Source organism: Anser anser, assembly GCF_964211835.1.
Source record: "Anser anser genome assembly, chromosome: 18".
Lineage (NCBI taxonomy): Eukaryota > Metazoa > Chordata > Aves > Anseriformes > Anatidae > Anser > Anser anser.
In genome coordinates this window covers 3,302,852-3,319,754 of record NC_139739.1, presented here as the reverse complement: position 1 = coordinate 3,319,754, position 16,903 = coordinate 3,302,852, and the positions used below count along the sequence as shown (strand labels likewise).

The 16,903-nt window shown below is 43.2% G+C and overlaps 2 protein-coding genes across 8 annotated transcripts in view; one reads left to right on the top strand and one right to left on the bottom strand.

Annotated features, from left to right (window-relative positions):
- Positions 1-87: 87 nt before the first annotated feature.
- Positions 88-11,736, top strand: LOC310883648 (uncharacterized protein). 2 transcript variants are annotated; one of them, XM_083804360.1, is made up of 7 exons: positions 88-554; positions 1,465-1,661; positions 2,726-2,817; positions 3,865-3,907; positions 4,347-4,489; positions 4,713-4,856; positions 5,049-11,736. In XM_083804360.1, exons 2-6 carry the CDS (start codon positions 1,581-1,583, stop codon positions 4,720-4,722), a joined length of 369 nt encoding a protein of 122 aa, XP_083660486.1. In that variant the 5' UTR covers positions 88-554; positions 1,465-1,580; the 3' UTR covers positions 4,723-4,856; positions 5,049-11,736. The 2 variants fall into 2 exon arrangements, with proteins under 2 accessions (XP_083660486.1, XP_083660487.1); XM_083804361.1 differs by lacking the exon at positions 4,347-4,489.
- ATP2A2 (ATPase sarcoplasmic/endoplasmic reticulum Ca2+ transporting 2) overlaps positions 10,636-16,903 on the bottom strand; it is a 45,711-nt gene continuing 39,443 nt past the window's right edge. For 2 of the 6 annotated variants that reach the window (XR_014573614.1, XR_014573615.1), the window contains 2 exons: positions 15,311-16,861; positions 10,636-11,735 (listed from right to left, as the gene is read on the bottom strand). Coding sequence is in view for 4 of the 6 variants with exons in the window: in XM_083804306.1 (XP_083660432.1) it covers positions 16,592-16,861 (270 nt within the window). In the remaining 2 variants the exon portion in view is untranslated. Of the gene's footprint in view, positions 16,862-16,903 lie in introns of all 6 variants that reach the window. The other 4 variants (XM_083804309.1, XM_083804307.1, XM_083804306.1 and 1 more) reach the window with 2 other exon arrangements.

Genomic DNA, 16,903 nt, shown 5'->3' with positions numbered 1-16,903 from the left:
TCAGCATACAGCAATGACAATTAAAATGATATAAAAAGAATTCATCCCTTTCCACATGCATTTCCGTAAAAATGTTAAAATTATACAAGTATGTATTGTCTTGGTTTTGCCATGTTTAGATACTTCCTGTTTTTGGGAGATAATGTTTGAATTCCTGTGTTTTCCTTCACCTTTTGAAGCCAAGTTACATTGCTTCGCGTACAGATTCTCAACATTCTCTCTTCAGCATCATCTCTTCAAGGGTGAGCTTCTTCGTGTAATCCAGAAACTTTCAATTCTGTGGGCTTGATGTGTGGGAGGAGGAATTACTTTGTGCTCTTACTTTTCTTACAGCTCTGATTTCCTTAGTCTTACGAAAACATCTTTTTATCTTGACAATTTAATTCCTTTTGTATTTATTCTGTTACCACAGTTAATGCTGGAGCAGACAGACTTTATTACAAGACTAAAAAGTAGTTCTGAGTATCAGCTGGAGGAAAAATGCCTATTTGGTACAAATATGTGAGATGGAAAACAAGCTTCCCCCTAATCGTGGAAGTACAATGCAGATAAGGGTAAAATTTCTTTTCCTCTGTAATATGTACTACATGAATTAGAAAAATGCACAACAAAAAGACTAGGTAGTTATTCCTCTTCTATTAGGCAGTTATTCCTAGTCTATTTTGAAAATACTTTTTTATGTCACATCTTACGAAGGAGTCTAATAGTTTATCCATTAAAAAAAAAGCAGCTGGGTGTGTGTTCTCTCTGGAATTCTGGGGGCTTTAGACTTTCCAAAATATCAAACTGAGGTATGCTTAATGGAAGAATATATGAGAAGAACAGAAAAGAACAGAATGCTGCTATCTTGGTGATTGAATTGGCATAAACTGTGACTGCTCCTTAATTAAATAAATACACCAAATGGCTGTATTTCAGTTAGAGTGAACACTTTGTTAATTGCATTCTGGTGTATGAGAGGCCTGAATCTTAGGGTTTTTTTGTTGTTTTTCTTTAAAAAAAAGTGTTTATACCATTGTTGTCTAATGGAAAAAAAGTATACACATACAAGCAGATTCAAAGCTTTTTTTCTTTTTTCACCTCCCTTGTGTTTTGCTCACACTCAAGGTTTCATCAAATTGGATTCTGTGTCTGAAAGTTAGGTAGGTTCATTAGCTTTCTTGTTATTTCAAACCTCCGCTGTGGATGAAAGAATGGAGTTTTTAGTGTTACTAGACTGAAGAGCGGACACATTTAATTTTTGATGAGAGATGTGTATGAGGTACATGCTGTAGATTTTGTGAGCTGCTTGGCCGTTTTGTTCTAATGACTCCTTGAAATATATCACTAATCACAGGTGGAGACCACTACTCTTACACGTTTTTCTGAAACAACATTTGCATAGAACAGGAAGGCTGATAACCACAGTTTTACTAAATCATTCTGCAGTGTTTTTGTAGATAATCTGATAACCTCTTCTTGTAGGATAGAGATGAAACTACAAGATAAATGAGCATGCTGTAAAGAAAACTGCGTCCTAATGTGCAGCTTTAGCAAACAAGTCCAGGTACACCAAAGAACACCTTAAGACAGCTGTCAACATGGAATCAAATCATTGCTGCTTTATTTTTCTGAGAATTTTGCTCCTTAATGGAAGTGAAAATTCCAGTGAAAAGATGCCTGTAAGTAATGCTTCTGTAAGGACCTGATTTATTAGGGTTATATCACTTGTTTGTAGTCTTTGCTAGTAATTGTACTGTAAGAGAATAAGGAACTCTAGAATGTCCTACGTGCCAAAGCGTTTGAGATTATGTAGACAGATGTACTTAGCAGCAGCTTGAGAATTCTAAGGGGGTTCTTCTTGCCTATTAATGAGCCTTCATTAGTGCTCTACTTTTAGAATGTGATCTCAGGTTTTGCAGAAATCTTGTACTCTCAAATTTAGTTACTGGTATTCTAGTTTAGGGACTGGAACAATTAGCTTGTAATAAGTAGCTGATCTCATTCTGTCCATTAATCATGTGCTCTGCACACTAGAAGTAAAGATCGCAAAGCCAAAACCTGAAGTTCAGGCTGTGTCAAATCTGTGATGTAAGCTCCCAAAAGTGAAGCAATTTTTAGGGGAGGCAAGAAGCTGTTGCCATCCAGTTGTATTTTACAGCACTGACATGTCTGCCAGTGCTAGTCTCTGGGTTGGGTAAGGATAGAGTGACTGCTTGAAACCCTGAGAGCTGTTTGACATTTAAATCACAGATGTCATTAACAGGTTCTTAATTCCTGACTGCTTTATGATAGGCAAGATACAGAAGTGATGTAAGGGGACGGAATTTCTTCAAATCTAAAGCCTTTACATAGACTTGGCTATGAGGTAAAAGTCTTAATTTACTGGAATCTAAAAGTATCATGCATCAATGATGTGGCTAGGAATTATCTAATATATGTTCTGTAGCAAGTGACTTGCCAGTGCTTTCTATGATGTGCTGGTAACAACTAAAATACTGGCAGTATTTAGAATTCTGATTTCCAGATCTAGAGAATCTAGGAACTGTGAAGCAGAGATAGTGAAAAGAACTGAGGACTGCTGGCCAATATAAATGTTTTTGTCTAATTGAGGTGCTTTTTCCTTTTCTGTTACTGCTGATTATGGAGAGATTTTCGATTAACTAGAGCTCTTTTTTTTTTTTTTCCCAATAACTGTCTTATTAAGCCTGTTTTTTGTAGTGATTCTTCTATCCTTACTTTTCAGGAGCTCAGTGATGTGGAAACTGATCTGTCCAAGATAGAGGCAAGGAATATTTTTTATTCAGCAAACCCTATTTCTCCATTTGGATCTCAACTGTAAGGAAATCTCAAAGGCTGTGTCGTGCTATTGTGATTTCAAGTTACACAAGTATATTGTAGCCAAATATCTTTTTAAAAAAGCATCTATATTAATGCCAGTCTCCAGGGGGTTTAAATTTAGTGGCCTTAGGTGGGATTAAATGTAGTAAATTGGTACAACTTTATGTAGTACCCAGTAAAAAGCAATTTCACTGTAGTCACTTTTGTAGTAGTTTCTTCATAGAAAGGATTCAGTGTGGGCTTAAGGAATTACTCCCTTACCAGTCATGTTCCTGTACTGCCCGCTTTGCCAGGGTAACAGTTTGAAAAGTAATCCTGTGACAAGATTCCTGAAATTCCCTCGGAAATATTCACGTTCCTCTCCCATCCTATTTTTTTTACTTTTTATCTGCTTGCTTCGTGGCCCCACAAAAGGCTGTTTGGTTCAAGGATATTCAAGAGGAGGGGGGCTGGGAACTGTGATGCTGTTGAATTGCTGTGTTGGAGCTTTGGCCTGAGGCCCTGCTGATAATTAACAGGTTTGTGACGGTCCAGTGACCAGATCTTGGAGGGAAGGATGACAAGATAAGAAGAATACTGGTGTGGTGATGTGGAAAGGGAGAGAACTGGGCAGCTGCTGCAGTTCTGGTTGTTTTTAGAACTGGCAGACTGGTTAAGATGTCATTTGGAAGCTGGTCAGGAGGAGGCAGGGACGTACACAGAGCTGGGTGTTTGGGTGCAAAAAAAGAAGGTATTCTGATGTATTCTGGTGCAAACACAGCTTGGTGAAGAATAAACTGTTCACGTGGAGAATTTCAACATAAAAATGTCCTATATCTATATATTAAGCAAAGCTATTTGGCTAGTCCACATCGATCACTGTTGATGACAGCAAAACAGAAGGCATGATCTCTGTTTTTCACTTGCTGTCTCAAGCCTTGCGCATACTTAGCTAACATTAATGCTAATGGTTGTTTAATACTCTATATGGAATGTGCAGGGGAAGTTTCACGGTGGCGGGTCGCTGACAGATGTTTACATTGTAAAAGCCTTCATTTCAAACAGCTTCCCTGCTTCCAACGAGCTCCCGGGGGAGGCAAAGGGCTTCGTAAGTTTGGAGATTCATTTCCTTTTCCTTCTTTCTCTGTCCGCCTGTCAAAATGTTGATGCATGCAGATGGTTTGGGGATCTAACAACAGCAGTATAATTCCTGACATACAGGCTTTAAAAAGGATTGAGTTTTCTACATCTGTCCCTTCACAGACAGTACCATTTCCTAAAGGACAATAGATGACATCTACTGAACTGGCTGTCCTGCTTGTGTCCTGGCTACATTATTATGTTTAACAAGTGCGTGGCCTGGCAGGAAAAAGTGACCTCGCATTCTGAAAATTTGCCTTTGGTCACTTCAGCTTGCTTCTTTTTAGCTGTCAGCTGTCTGTTTTAGAGCACGGTGAGCCTCAGAATGCCTGTCTAGAGGAAAAAGAGGGGAAAAAAGCACACATCCTGAGACTTGGACTTGACATAAATTTCTAAAATATTTACAGAGAACAGAAAGTCCAATTACATCAAAGTCGCCTGACAGGCAGGCAGCAGCAGCACACGATGCTCGGCTAATGAGGGGTTTTGGTGGCTTGGAACATCTCCCGGTTGAGCTCCCTGGGCTGGGAGGGTTTAGCAGTTGGCAGAGGTGAGATCTGTATGCTGGCATCTGATCCAAGAGCTTGGATTGATCTGGCGGCACAAAAGGCCCCGTTCCTGTGTTGGCTGGAGAGACAGCACACTGCTTGTGCATTGCTGTAAAGGTCACTAAGATGCCAGCTCTTTCCCCGAACTATTTATCAGATTTCTGTTGTTCTGCTTTTTGCCTAATGTTTATTGTCTAATATATTGTGTTCTCCCTTGATGTGTAGTATGGTTTGAAGAGCTGAAGCTGGTAACTTGGCTTCATCTTGTTGGATACTAAGTGGTTTTCCAGGAAACTTCGGCATGATGACATCAGTAGAGCAAGAACAGCAGCATGCAGATACGAATCTTCTTTACCCTGGTTGGTCTGGGTAAGCTGCAGTCCATATGGTTCTTGGAATAAATGTTTGTAAAGCCTGTCTGCTGGGAAGCCAGCGAGTATCTGCAGTCAATGACTAGGAGCTTTTCTGCCTTGGAAAATTTGATGGGCTGGTAGCCAGCGATGGTGCAGGCAGACCAAATTGGCAGATAGCCTAACCTCAGATTTTGGTTTTCCTCCTTAGGTCCACAGTGAAAGCAAGAAGGAGGCAACGTTCGCATGGATTGAGCGGGCTGTCAGTCTGGTAGACCCGAGTGACCTGGAATGCAGGCGACTTCCAGAGTGGCCCAGATCATGCAGTTCATGCCTTCTGTAAGTTCAGTTGTCTCATCTGCTGAAATATCTGTTTAATTAGGGGAAAGTTTGGCATTATTCTGAAAAATAGTAACTCCTGTGTTAGTGTAAATTCAAGCTGACCTGGATAACTGCTGGGTTCTGGTGTTGCTGCTGATTGTTTCAAGAGCAGAAACTGTGTATGGAGATGGACTTTAATGTTTCCTCAGCTCTCTAGGACAGCTTTTAATAGGCAGGCAGGAAGGTGGCTCCAGCTAACCACTGTCTGTTCTGCAGAGGATGTCACACTGCAACTCAGACAATTAGATAAGGCTGCAGGATTCTGTCAAATGTTCACTTTCCTCGCTGAAATGTTGGGCTCTGAGAAGTTTTAAGGACCTTCCACCCAGTAACACTCCAGCCCTGGAAATATCTGAGTTTTTGCAAAAGGGGTTTAACTCTTCCCGTGCTGTGCTTTGATTTCAGCTTTTGTTCTTGCTGCCTCTATTGTCTGAAAAGAGCGAATAGGAAGGAGGTTGGTGTGATCTCCCTTTGTGCTGTGATCTACCATCCATAAATCCAGAGGTTTTACATGGCGGAAGGAAGAACGTGCACCATCTGGCCTTACACGGGTGTAGAGACACAAGGGCTAACCTCACTTGCTGCTGGGCTCTTGGCCTTGGGAAGGAAACGGAGCTCCTGGGCACGCAGCCCTGGCCTGAAGGGAAACTGCTGCGGGTGAGGCTGCTCTTCCTCACCCCTGCCCCGAGGGGAGGAAAAAGCGTGTGTCCTAGTGTCCTATTTCTAACCCTGGATTAGCCCTAGTGCCAGCCCCGTGACGGCTGCTTTTTCACTAGGATGCTAGCAGAAGGAACTGAGTAGTTCTGTGGGACATTGCCAGTGGGGCTTTCACCGAGATGGAAGTGTCCTGATGAAGACTTCAAACACAAACGGCAGCTGGTGAGGGGAGGAGACGAGCTCTTAATCCCATTATGCTTTAAAAGCAGGGCAACAGCAACTCCATTTTGTGAAAGGCTGGATGGTGTTAAGTCTTGCAGCGTACATCTGTCAGAAAAAAAGCCCTTGTGCTTCGGGCTGAGAACTGCCTAATGAGCGTGTGGAACCTGATCAGCATAGGGAGAGCTAAATGCTGAACTGGTCTTACCAGTGCAGCTCCGAGCACTCACAGAAAGGCAGCATAAGGTGTCAGAGCAGTTCCAGGAAGAAAAGAGAAGTATCCCAGGGAGTCTGTGTGCTCCGGGGTCAGCGTCAACTGGAGAAAGGAATTTTCCAGGACTTTAGGTGCTTGAATTTTACTTCAACACCTTTATTATCTCTGTCCCTCAACCCAAACTAAGGGAACATCTCGTTCCCCACTGCTGTGGGCAGCCACCAGCAGCACTCACCTTCCTCTGTTTGTTCCATGCGCTGATACAGATCTAGTGCTGCGCAGTGTACACAGTCATTCTTCGGGCTAGTTTTGGCACGTTACTTGCAGCTTTTTGCTGTTTTATTGCGGAATCTGGTTGACACAATGCTGGGATGTCGGTGGAAAGGTCTGCAGTGTCGCTCTGGGAGATTCCGTAATTCCGCAAGGCAGAGAACTTGTTAAAGCAAGCTCGGGGTGCTTTGGGAACTTGGCCTTGTTTTCTGAGAGGCCAGCTGCGGTTTGCATGCATCGTCTGATGGACTGGAGATTGAGTCAATGCTGCAGCGATTTCCTTCTGGTTTTCTTTCTGATCTGTGAAACGCCTGGGAGCTGTGTTGAAGAGCAGCACGGTTTTGGCAAGCAGTCCGTACCCAGTCAGTGCTGCCTGGCAGAGGCTGAGATTTCCAGCACCTGCCGGTTGTTTTGTGAGCACGGGTGGGTGGATTCTCATGTTAGCAGTTCAGAGGAGGTACAAAGCCTCGTGGTGGATGTCGTGAGAAGAAGCTGGCAGTGTCCACAAACCCTAGGCCTAGATTTTACGATGGCACAGAATTTGGTACCTGTATCCTGAGACAAAGTGTGCCCAGGGCAAGGCAGCCACTGCAGGACAGGGCTAGAACTGCTGTTTGCGGTGTGGTGGGATGAGGAATACGGGGAAAGAATTCTTGGAAAACTGAGGAGTGGCACTGTGAATAGGGGCTGTTGTTGGCACGGCAGCTGCACATCAGCCTGGCTATGGACAGTGAGTTTGTTCTTCCAGGAGCAGAAAGGACACACGTTGGGGTGAGCTCAGGGGTGGGGGGAGCTTTTCTGCCTGCCCCTTTTTTGCCTGGTGAAGGTTGGTCTCAAACCTCAGCTGAAGATCTCTGCTAGTGCTCGAGTCCTGCAGGAGGGCAATGATAAGAGAAACTGACTTTTAAGTTACAAATTCTGTCTGGGGTGTCGTGCCTCACTGAATGCAGGGCAGGGCAGGAACAAGCGCAAGACCAAAGCGTCGATGTTTTGCAATCACAATGCGCTGGAGCTGTGTGACTTGGTTCTGAATGCATGAGCTGGTTGCAGCTTGATTGTTAGCCTCTGATGTTATCTCACCCCAACAGTAAAGCAGTGTTCTCTGCCTGCCTCTGTAGGAAAAATTGACTCTGCCACCTGCAAAAATAGCACGGGTTTATAGCAGCCCCGGCTTATCAGGTCTGGGGATTTTGTTGTTGTTGCTGAAGTCTATTTCAGTTGGTTATGGTAGTGCTCAGTCTCAGAGAAACACTGAGCTGGACACGCCAAGCAGCTCCTGGAGGCTGGCCATTGCTGAAGAGCAAGGCTAGAGAACTTTACCCCTCTTCTCTTAAAGCTGGTGATGTCAGCAAAATCCTGTGTTATTCCTAGGATTATGTGCAAGTGTGAGTTTGTACTGCCTCCAAAAGAACTAATTAAAAGGGAAGTTTTTGGGTGCTCTCATGATTTTGCTCATTCCCCTCAAGCTGCTCCAGGAGGCTGATGGGGATAACTCTTACCGTATGAATTTAGGTCCCTCTGTCTCTATTTAAACAAATAGCAGGGGGCTTGACCTTGTTAGGCGAATAGCTGAGCCTGCTAAACCGATGTCAGAAGGCTCCTGAGCACTCCGAGCCTGGTGAATGCCGATGACAGGCCAAGTGGGATGGTTGGAGCGGGCGCCTTGAAGCAGCAGTCTCTTGGGCTCTGCTCCTGGCAGTCGGGACTGGTCGACCTTGTCAGGGCTGCGTGTGTGTGCGAGGAGACATCCCGCACGCCACGGGGGCACGGCAGGGCATCTCGCTCTGCCACAGAGCCCAGCCCATTTTCCTCTTGAGGTGAACTTGCAGGGTTTCCTCAGCAGCAGTAGAGCTGACCTACATTTTCCATGTCAGCCCCTGGTCGCCGCTCTCGATGCTGCCCCACTTAGCTGAGAGCTTTTCGTGCAGCGTCCCACGGGCTTTGCAGAGCCTCGGCTCTCGGCTGCAGTTAACCGCTTCTGAGGTGTCCGTGGCTGACAGCAGAACCTGAGGCCATGACTGCAATTAGATTGGTTCCCTTTGGTATTGTTTGTGCGTCTTCAGTTTGGGCATTAAACAACACAGCAGCAGGCTTGTGTTAGATTGCTGGGGAAAGAAGTTGGCCGGTGGTGAGGAAGGTACCCGGTGCTCTAGCAGAGTTGGGTTTAGAGCAGCTGAATCGTTGGGGATGAAATGTTAGAAAGCTGTCTTCAGGTGCTCAGGGCTCTGCAGGCTGAACAGAGGGTGGGATGCCCATCTTCATTCTGCAGCTTCTGCGGGCTTGGCCTGTAGTTTTTCCTGAGGCTTTTTTTCCAGAGCTGAGGTTGTGAAACAAATGTGCTTTCTCCTCTACCAAGTGCTTTCCTCATTTCTCACCCACCAGCCTGGGGGTGGCTGTGGGTTTGGATCTTACGCAATCACATTCACCTCGGTGTAAAACGGGGCTGTTTTCTGCCCCCCGTACTGGAGCTTGATGTAATTTGCCTGTAATGCCTGAGGGTGCTGGGAACCATTTCTCTTCCCTCCGCAGCCGTCAGAACGGGGCCCATCCATGCGGTGCTTTGGAGCCAGGGCTGTGCAGTGAGGTGAGGAGGAGGAGGGGGGGGATGAAGCTGTTTATCTCAGCATCTCTTACCCCACATGCTCTCGCACTTGAGTACCTAGCAACCCACTGAGCTTCGCAAAGTTTTCTCTGTGTGGCTCTACTCCAGAAGTGCTGCTTGCAGTTCATTTGGGGACTAGTTATGCTTGCAGATCATAACTACAAAAATGTTTAAAGATAAGTTAAGGGTTTGGTCTCGGTTCACTCCCCAGCGCTGTGCTGTCGACGCAGAAATGCTGAAACCATCCTCGCACTGTAACTAGCCATGGCAGCAGTACGGAGTGGAAGCTGAAGCTGTTTTCTGAACAATGAATTAATTAATATAATCGCCAGTCTACATTTGGTGTCAGTGCTGTTGACAAGTATTGATGCAAGTAGAAGAGGGCACCAGCTCAGCTGGGCAGCAGGAGTAACTTTTACAAGCTGTTGGTACACTGTGTGTGTGCATTCTTCCGAGAAACTGGCCTTCAGCTGCCTTTAGTCGATAGAGAGCTTTGTTTTTCTCATCGTTTCCTGAACACCAGCCTAGAGATGTTTGTTAATGGGGCAGTTTCTTCCCTAATGGGCTGAACAAATGATTTTAATAGTTTAGCTCAGGTGTCTGTGCAGTGTAACGGACAGCTGCTGTTTGTTGGCCTGTGCTGGGAGCAGCTCCGGGAGGTTATTTGGTGACAGTGTTATTGGTGTGTGCAGGAGCCGGTCTATAAATAAGGTGGAGGGAAGAGCTGCAGCTGCAGATAAAAGCTGTGCTGAACTCGGTTCTGACAGCCTTGGCCCAGAGGTTAGGAGCAGAGCTCAGCTTGCTGGGAACAACACTACCATAGTAGGAAGCAGCCTTCTCCTCCAGCCCTATGTATTAATGCAGCGCCTACCATCATATAGCGGAGCTCAGCCGCGGAATTCAGCTCTAGTATTTTTAAACCTCGTGCTGTTGTGTTTGAAGGGGCTCAGACATGTCACCTAATTTGGATAACGCTGTTTGCTGGCATCACGGGCTAGTTCGAGAGGCATTACAGTTAATTTAAAACGCATTACTCCCCTTTGAAGTTGGCTGCAGTTGCATAGTTAGAGAGGCTCTGCTTGTGCCCTTACTTCCCTCCGCTTACTCCAAACAAAACGTAGCTTATGGGAGTCAGAGCAGAGCATTACAGGACACTTGGCTAACCCAGCTTTTACCCTTCGGAGTGCTTTAGCCTTGCCTAACACTGTAACAAGGGCTCTGACGCTGTGACCTGGTGGGACCTGCACTGCTGCAGCATGCTCACCGGCAAAATTGCCTAAGTTTTGAGGAACGGAATAAGCCATGGCTAACAGAAGCAGCCGTAAGCAGGCTGCTCATGGCTTGTAGCAAACGCACTCTTGGTTAACCTTCCTCTTACCTATGGAAGGGGTAGAGTCTAGCAGCTACTGAGGGCTGGGGCAATTTAGGAAATAGAGAAGGACAAAAAATAAGAGATGTAGTTGGGAAAGAAATGTTTATTTTAAGTTTCTCAGAGGGATTTACAAACAATGGAGCATTTTAAAAAAAATTGAGTGATCAAAGTACTTGACAGTGTCCCTTAAACACACACACAAGCCCCTGGACAGAGGAAGTCACACCAGCGAGGAGGTCAATACTGCTGGAAGAGCAGCTGGCATCTGCATAGTTCTAGAAGGAAAGATTGCAATGCTGTTGGTGCAAATATGTGTCATCCTGGCATTAATATGAGAGCACGCTGAAGTATGTACGCATGTACCTGCGGAAAACAAAGTGCATAAAATAACACGCAAAGTATGTATTGTAGAATAAATTTATTTACCTGATACAAATGAAACTAGGTGTGATGCTTCTTACTGTCAGCATGTAAATAGACAACTGATCTTATTTACAACTTCTAAAGGTCATACATGCAGTTGTGGTAACTGGCTAAGTCATTTGCTGCTTTCTAAATAAATGCATCACAATATTTTGTATTGCACCAACATCTGTCTTACTGCCTTAGATTTAAATAAGTTACATTACAGTGCAAAACAGGTTGATTTGCACACGATAAAAAAATCCAAAGGTATGAACTGGAGGCTTACAGTTTAACATTCATCTGTAATCTTTTCAATGAGTTTTATAAATAGGATAGCATTGTACATAAGCTGTTATAAGTAGTATGTTTGGATGATACAATACAGAGATTTGTCTACAACCGAAGGCATGCAGTTTTGATATTGTACATTTTATAAACTGACATTTTACATACAGGAATATGGAAAATTGGCTGACAGCTCGGCGATTCTTGTTCAAAGATAAACAAACTCTTCTCCATGCTGCACAGAACCCAAACTTCTCTGGAGAGAGTTTCCAATTCTGTAACTATATTGCACATTTGTACATCTGAAGTCCTAATGGTACCACACATTTCTTCCACAGAGAACACAATGAGTTTTGTTTTTAGGGAAAGCAAAGAATCTTTACACATGATACATGCAGAAGTTTTGGTAGATGTGTTGCTAAAAACACATGCACGCAACAAAACAACCTTACATTTCTGCAAAATTGTTTAAGAAGCGATTACTCCAGTATTGCTGAAAAGGAAAGAAAGAAAAGGAAACAGTTAATAAAAGGATGAATGCAAAGTATCATTATAAAAGCAAGACTAAGATCAACAGTGACAGAAGAAAGAATGTTAAGTCTGATAACGACTGCTCTGTCATTGAAGGGACACTCTCAGGTTACTTTGTTCTTAAAGCCCAGGACACTCTGGATTATGTCTCAGCTCTTCTGATTTTAGCAGAGCTCCCTTTATCAAAGTCAGCACCTCCTCCAGAAGACCATACATGAAAAAGAATTGAGGTATGTTTGGATAGTTTTTGCATTTCTTTGCCTGACTAGTGGTAATAGTAAAAAGTAACGGGAGCCTCATCTGTCTTTCTTTCAGCTTCTCATAGTACCCAGTTTGAGCTATTTTTTTCCCCTTTAAAAAAAAAAATCTTGGTGTTCTTCTGATCAAGGCATTATAGTGCAAATTTGGCCCTGAAGTGACCTAACAATGTCCCTTTTTCAAGTTATGCAGCTTATTCTGGGAAGCAGTAGGAAAGCTCTGAAGCAGTCATTAAACTACACAGATTAATGCGTAAGCAAAGGGTAGAGTACAGTATAACTACTACTGTACTTTACCCCTAAAATGCAGCGTAAGGTTAGCCTTGGGTCTGGAAAAAGTGTACTCTGATCGCCTAAAACTAAATGGTGGCTCTTCAAAACACTGCTTAACACTAAAATTTAGGCTCTCCTGCTAAGATTTGAGAATGCGTAATATTAATGTAATTAAGGATGTAATTAGCAGAGATTAGGGAAACAGTTAATGGTTAGAAGTGCAAGAAGGTAAACAAGACAGGTGCAAGAGACAGACAACTTTGTATCAGTTTTACCTCCCTTCATCTCAGCAAATTTAACCATCTTTAAGCAGTTTACCACGTATATTCTGTGCATCAGCTGTGTTCTTCGAACAGTGACAGAGGACTGCTGTACTGCATTTTATCATCAGATTAAAAACTCATTTTCTTACCATGAGCCTTCTCCAGAACGGCCTCTCTACAATCATCAGCTTTGCAGCACTTTGAGAGACTGGTATGTATTTTTCTGCAGCTTCTTTCATACTGATGTATTTGCAGTAATGCTTTGAGAAACCAACCATGGACTAATTTTAGTGCCTGGGTACAGGCAAGAAGGAGCAGCCAGTTGTGCAGCTCAAAACCAGTACTTTGAATCGCTCCCATTTGAAAGCTGAGAGCAGCTGGGGCACAACAAAGATAAAAGCCCTTGTCTCCATGTTGCTGGCATATGCCTGCAGCTGCCTGACCGTCATCTTTGCTCTGCTTTGGACCAGCCTACAGAACACTTAATTCAGGAGGCACTGCTGCATAGCAAAACCCACTGGTTTCCCAGCATAAGCTGGGATCCTTCCTGGTGTTTCTCGCATATGGTACCATCGGGCACAATCAACGTCAATCCTACACACCCCTCACATGCTAAGAAATAAGCAGCAAGGTGTGAGGAGTTCAGAAAACCAGAGAGATGGAAAGCTCAGTGAGATGAGAGCAAAGGGAAACAAAAGGTATGAAGTTATTTTCTAGAATTAAGATGGGAAATAAAACCTGAAAGCCCACAGCAGAGCAATTTTAGGGCTGGGTGCTTGACCACAGGGGAAGAAGCACATGGTAGGTGTTGATGTTTGGCCAGTCCAGACCACACCAGGCTGGCCTACATCTTATAGTGGCAACACCTGGAGAACAGAAGCACTGAAGTCTAACAGCAGTTGCCACTGAACCAGCAATAGTTAAGTACTGATCATAGGGAACCCTATCGCTCCATTTCTGCAAAGAAGGCTAGACAGCAAGACCAGGAGACATCTAAAAATAATAAAGAAAAGCAAGGTAGATTAAGATTGCTTGGGCTCTTTAGGCATACTCTACAAAACCAGGCTCCTGAGGTTGCAGGAGCAGTCAGGAGGGATAAACGCCACTCCATTCACCCACCAGCAGTCTAGCTTTCAAAGGTAAACTCCAAGAAACAGAAGGCTGCTACTGCAAGTGAGACCCTGAGATAACTGATACGAGTGAGCCCTCAGCAAGATTTGTCTTCAACATGCACAACTGAGTGTGCCAGACAAAGATTCAACAGAAGGTGTCAAAAGACTGAATTTTAATTTATCCATTTTCCCCTTCAGTGTCTTAGAGATGGGGAGAAAGGTGTTGTATAGCAGCATTATTTGGTGTAATAGACAGGAAGAGAACTGTACAAGAAGAATCGCTAACAAATATTGCCACATGGCTTAGAAAAGCCCACCAACACAGGTGCTCTAGAGGTGTACACAGAGCCATTGCTCAAAGATTCAGTGGCTGTCCCTGCCCCCTTGAAAAAATCTAGCCACAATTCTGGGAGCAGGTTTGCCAGCATTGTTTCCAACAAGTGACAGTGGACTTGGATATACATTTTGATCCCAAGGAATGCTAAATGACATGACCTGTAAGTTTCCTGTTTCAAGCCTTAAAATGCTCAGTTAGTATTCAGACAGCATCTGACTGGTGCTGGCCATCGGTTTTGTGGTATGCAAAACATCCAGGTTGGCAAAGACAGGTTCTTCCTTGCATAGAGGGCATTCGAGTGAGTTCAATGCTTACAGTTCTACAAAACACCTCTTACATCATCACGTCTATCTCCCCCTACCTGAGTCACTTCAGCATCGGTTAAAGGATATCAGCATTTACATAAACAGTGAGTATTTGCAATGCAGTGGACTTTCAAATAGGGTCTGTATTCTGAGGTTGGCATGTATATCTGAATATATCTGAAAGCTTGAAACCGAAAGGATTAATCTGTGCTCACTGGATTCCAGCTGGCACTAAAAGAGCAGAGAGGAAAATGGTAGTTAAAAGCTACGAGGAGTAAGAAAGCTGTTTGAATTTGGTTATTAAAGCAGATTTCGAGCCAACGCAAGATAACACAGCACCTGCTACTCAACAAAGGCATTATGACCCTAGTACAATTTTCAAAGACTATCCTGTGAAGCCAAGACTGTTCTTTTGTCTTTTTGTATGACCACTGTTCAAAGTGTTTCCATTCACTGGAAACAATAAGCTGTTTTTGCAAAGAGGAGCAGAGAAGCACCTGCACATTGAGCACTGTGTGGATTATTCCTAGAGAAGGGCTGGTGTGCTCAGAGGGGCCTCCCCCATTTCAGAGAAGGAAAAAGCCTCAGAGTAAACCAGCACCTGACCACGAGTACTAGTGTTCTGCACACTGAACATTCATATAAACACCTGTCGTTTGTCTTAAATTACAGATTTATCCAATTTTGTCTCGAACTTAAGACAAAAAAAGCTGTAGGATCTTGGGGTACGCTAAGGCTCCTGGCTGCTCTAAAACAAGCTCTAAAATGCACTAAAACAAAAGCAAGCGCTTTACCTTGAGAATCAGTAATTTGAGCTTCACACCATATAACGAGAGTCTAAAGTGGTGATAATAATGTAGCACAGCAGAATTTGACAAAACACAGCATGGGAATGAAGGAAATTACTATTTATTCTTCAACATGTATACAGCATATGCTATTTTACAGCAAGTCACCACTGGCATGGTGAAATGGAGGAGAAATACTCACTTTAGTCGATGAAAGTTGGAAGGCATTGGAGAAAAACACCACAGTTAGGACTGTTAATGACTTACACGTTGTTGATACAGGACTGAATTTGAAAACATGCTTTAACATTTACTGTAATAATGAAGGTGGTTAGTGCCACATTAAAATAAAAATAGTTCTATACAATATGTTCAATTTGGTCATGTGCTATTTACAGATTTTACAAAACACACACACGAGCTTGTTACTTCAAGTCAGGCTAACAACAGGCCAGCAGAGTAACTCCATGTATACAACTTAGCATTAGTGCCCTAAGTGTAGGAAACCCAATTTCTAGCTATGCAGTGCAAGTTATTTTTCCAGGTCTCATTACAAGTTTTGATCTTAAAGGGGGGAAGAAAGAAAAAAAGATCTGACACATGTAAGTAAGGTATTAAAACTCAACTTAAACCCTCTTTTGGGATTAAAACAGACTGTGTTGGTTAAAAAGGCTTGGTTTAGATTTAAGTAGACAGAAGTAAACCTCCCTATCCCTGCATCATGGGCAACACTGGCAAAATAAGGTCTGTTACAATAAAAATACAATAGAAACTTAAATAAATAATCTTTAAAAAAACTGTGTGTTGAGAATATGGAAGAACCCCAGCAGGCTGCACCTGGAATGATATTTTCTGCACGAGCAAGATTAGGCATACCTCATACAGAAACTGGTGTAAACAAGGACAGTCAAGAACCAAGAGCAAGGGAGCAGGAAGAGGGGAAACAGAAGAAATCCTGACCAAGGTAGCAGTACTCTCTACCCAGTGCAGAAAGTTCAGCTTATGAAAAAAATAAAACCTGACTGTATGACAAATTAAGTTTGGATGATCATGCAGAAGACAAACAGTTACATGCTTTTTTTTTTCTTTTTAGTTTTAGACAACACACATTCATTCCCTAAAATCTGCTGCCAATTTAGTTTGATAGTGTCCGCTGGCTCAAAAAAATTTACTTTTTTTTTTACATGATGAATAGACTATTGAACAGAACACTGTACATGCTTTTCATCTACAAAAAAATTGCATAAAATAGTGTTAGTTCTCTGTACATGTCAATGGACACTTTAACTGTGTATAAAAGAGGAATATATTGCCCCCACTGAAGTCAGAAAAAAGCAAAAAACCAAAATCTAGAGTATGAAACCTCCATCACCGGCAAATATGTTCATGTGAAAATTCAGCAGAAATAGACAGTTGCTCTAAACAATAAAAAAATTGATTAAGTTAAACTTTTTCTTTCAATGTAAAACTGTCACCATGTCAGTCAAGACCAGAACATATCACTAAAGTTAGTGTCTGTGCTGTAAAGCCAGATAACCAAGGGCATAGTAATGAACACAAACGGCCAGGAAACTCCTTCGGTGCATGCTGACAAAGAACACGGTTTGGTGGCAGGCCGCACACTATCTTTACCAGGTTCCAGGTAGTTACGGGCCACATATTTAAGTGTTTCATCCAGCAGAATGACAGGTAGTGAGATTTTCAATACCATCAGCCATTGCGTCACATTCAGAGGTGTGATCTGGAAGATAATCTGAAAGAAAAGCCAAGTATTACACCTTTTGCTCCTCCTCCA

Bases quoted from the DNA above. Each gene is read 5' to 3' on its own strand.
- LOC310883648 (XM_083804360.1), top strand. From the start codon at position 1,581: ATGGAATCAAATCATTGCTGCTTTATTTTTCTGAGAATTTTGCTCCTT. The intron at 1,662-2,725 runs GTAAGTAATGCT...CTTACTTTTCAG, and splicing joins ATTCCAGTGAAAAGATGCCT to GAGCTCAGTGATGTGGAAAC. The intron at 2,818-3,864 runs GTAAGGAAATCT...CATTTCAAACAG, and splicing joins TCTCCATTTGGATCTCAACT to CTTCCCTGCTTCCAACGAGC.